Source organism: Crocuta crocuta, unplaced genomic scaffold (assembly GCF_008692635.1).
Source record: "Crocuta crocuta isolate KB4526 unplaced genomic scaffold, BGI_CrCroc_1.0 scaffold13, whole genome shotgun sequence".
In the NCBI taxonomy this organism is placed as follows: domain Eukaryota; kingdom Metazoa; phylum Chordata; class Mammalia; order Carnivora; family Hyaenidae; genus Crocuta; species Crocuta crocuta.
The window spans coordinates 3,075,761-3,078,939 of NW_027530007.1; the positions used below are offsets into that span (position 1 = coordinate 3,075,761).

General features: G+C 50.9%; 1 protein-coding gene across 1 annotated transcript in view; it reads left to right on the top strand.

The window, feature by feature from the left end:
- The first annotated feature begins 271 nt into the window (after positions 1–271).
- Positions 272–3,179, top strand: part of ENO1 (enolase 1) — a 12,130-nt gene continuing 9,222 nt past the window's right edge. The window contains exons 1-2 of the mRNA XM_077763851.1: positions 272–387; positions 2,775–2,870. Coding sequence (XP_077619977.1) covers positions 273–387; positions 2,775–2,870 — 211 coding nt within the window. The 5' untranslated portion in view covers position 272. The remainder of the gene's footprint in view (positions 388–2,774; positions 2,871–3,179) is intronic.

Sequence of the window (3,179 nt, forward strand, 5' to 3'; positions counted from 1 at the left end):
CTCTTCAGCCATTCTGCATGCCGGCAGCACATGAATCTTTCCGGTTGTTTCTGGTTCTGCCTTGGCACACATTTTCAGGCTTTCTTCACATAGAGGACAAGGCCTAGACTGCTGGGGTTTAGGGCCTTCGGGGCCAGGGCCCACAGGCTTCCCCACCTTTGTCGGCCTCGCATCCAGTATCTGTCCAGTACAAAGTCTTTCTTTGTCCAGGAACCTTCCAAAGCGAGTCTTTGAACAAATGACTCAACACTGCATTATGGCTTATGGAAAGTATGAACTGTGTCTCCCCACAGATAGTCACCATGTCTATTCTCAAGATCCACGCCAGAGAGATCTTCGATTCTCGTGGGAACCCCACTGTGGAGGTTGACCTCTATACCTCCAAAGGTACGTGAGCCTTCCTCTCTGCAGGTCTGCTCCCACCCTCCACGTTGTTTTTTGTTTTTTTTGTTTTTAATTTAAATGACAAGAGCCTTAGGTAGGGAAAGGTCTGTTGTGAAAGCCTTTCCCTCTGATCCCCACGTGCTGGTAGGTTATAGTTCCTCACTGAGAGGAGGTGGGGAAGGTAGCCCAGCATGGGGTCCTTGACTTACTGCTTCTTGGTATTTACAACAGAAAGCAGGTTGGCTCCTAGGTCACTGAGTTGGGAGGAAAGGCGATTCCTTGTCCCAAAAAGGGCCCATCACTAGTTTGCTTCATAGCTTGCTCCTGACCAGCAAAGCAGATCTGAGTGGTAAGATGGAGCTTTCTCCGTTGAAATGGAGAGATCAGAGGAGTGCAAGTGTATTCTCTGTTTCCAGAAATAACTCTTAGACCAAGAATTGGGGACAGTTCTTAACATTTGGGTGTTGGGCCCTTCCAAAGGCTCTTGTTTTATACCTAGCTGTAAGTCCCCCTGGGAGGACTTTGCCCAAATGGAGAAAATATTAAAATGGAGACTTTTTCTATTAAAGCTTCTTTCTTTGGAGAGAGCACAATGTGTGAGCCAGTTTCTAAATGGACCTCGTGGGTGGGGGAGGAAAGGGAGCTTTAGGCAGAATCACCTAGCGGTGCTGAGCACACAGACCCGCCAGTCAGAGCTGAGTCACGGTCTGTAGAAAGTCCGGCCCTTCCCTTCCTGCCCTGCCCGTGGCTCCTGGCTGTGGCGGGTGCTCTCCGAGCAGGGTTTCCACACAGCATGTGCTTCATGCCCAATACCACGGGTTTGCGGAGGATGCTGGGAATTTCCTTGCGTCTTGCAAGATTGGCTTGCTTAGAGCATGGAACTTTCCGTTGGGAAGTTAACAGCCTCTAACCAACAGTGAAGAAAGGATTCAAGATACTGAAAGATTGTTGGGGAAGGGGGTATTTTCTTTGAAATACTTTAAAATGACCAGGTTTTTTTTTTTTTTTATTTAAATGAATGGAAATTTTTCTCTTCAAGTCTCTTCATGCTTTTCAAAAACAGGAAATCGTGGATTTGTGAAGATGCTTTCATCATTTTTTTTTTTTTTTTAATTTACTTTTGAGAGCAGTTTTGGGTTCACAGCAAAATTGAGCAAAAGGTACAGACAGCACATGGCCCCTGTCCCCACCTGGGCACACACCCCCGCCCCCGCCCCCCACCTGAGTGGGACATTTGCCAACACTGGAACGTCCTTTCGCGGCTCCTGCAACTCATCCAGTGCCTGGTGGGGATCTAGAAAGCCAGGGCGCATGTCAGAAAACCACGTGTCCTGCTGCCCACAATGTCAATGCAGTGATGCAGGCAGACTACCGGACCATTTATTTAAAATGCCTGGTTGATTCTTTTTTTCTTTGTTCGTTTCCCATCTTGTGTCTCAGGTGGGGAAATCCCTTACAGTTTCAAGTAGATTCTAGAAGCTGCCTTCACTTCCTGCTCCCCTGAACCTGTCTGCCTGCAGTGCCTTTCTTGACACCGTCCTTTTCAAGATCAGCGACTTTTCTGCTCTGTAGCGCAGCTCCTGCCAGACGGCGGGTCCCCTGTGCGCAGGATGGCGGGTCCCCTGTGCGCAGGACGGCGTGCTGCAGGGCCCGATCGCGTTCCAGTGTTCCCGAGCTCAGACCTCGACCAGCTTCATTCTTTTTTATTGATTACATGTTGAATGATAATCTTTTTGATGTAGTGGGTTAAAGAATATTTTCATTTCTCTTGGTTTTACTTTTTTTTTAAGTTTGTTTCTTTTTAGGGAGGGAGAGAGAGAGAGAGAGAATATCTCAAGCAGGCTTCACATTATCAGCTCAATGCAGGGCCTGAACTCACGAACTGTGAGATCATGACCCCAGCCGAGTCAGATGCTTAGCCAACTAAGCCACCCAGGCGCCCTTGGTTTTACTTTCTGGCTTCAGCGTAGCTACTGGAGGATCTTCAATCCCATCCATGGCTTGCGCGAATCTCTGTCGGGAGGCGGTGCTGCGGGCGTGGTCACAGACCAGCTGCAGGGCACTGGCGGGGAGCCTGTTGGAGGTACAGGCCAGAGTCTTAGACCCCCCGTTTCGGAACCTTCGTTTTAACAAGGTTACCAGGTGATCATTTGTGCGCAGGAACATTTGAGAGGCTCTGCCTGAACACTCTTGAAACTAGAGAAGTTCTCCGGCTTTGCCGTAGGGTCCGCGTGGGGAAATGGTCCCCACGCAAAGGGGAGGGGAGACAGACGGTCTGGATCTCCCGGGTGGTGCGGGGAAGCGTTTCCTGATGGCTGCCATCTGTGAGTGAGTGGGTGGGACTATGTCTCGCAGTCACGATTTCTTCCTCTCCCTCCCTCAACATGCAGGTCTCTTCAGAGCTGCTGTGCCCAGCGGGGCCTCAACTGGTATCTACGAGGCCCTCGAGCTCCGGGACAATGACAAGACACGCTATATGGGAAAAGGTAAGGGTCGGGTCCTCTACCTGCCTCCGGAGCGTGGCTGCGTGCGGCGCCCTCGCCTCCAGCCCGTCACAGCCTCCCCGACTTTCCGTGCACCTTGTACTTGAGGCCGGCCCTCTGATTTGGCCTGTGGTGTCGATGGCGAGCGTGAACCTTGCACGGGTGGGGGGAGAGCTGGGTATCGAGTCCAGCCTTCCTGAACCTATAAACTCGGGGGCAAGAGTTTCTTGCTCATTTGTACTGCGCTTGGTCTCCGATCTGGAAAAGTCCTGGTTAGGGAGGAAGTGCAAGGAGAAGATGTGTTCCCTCGTA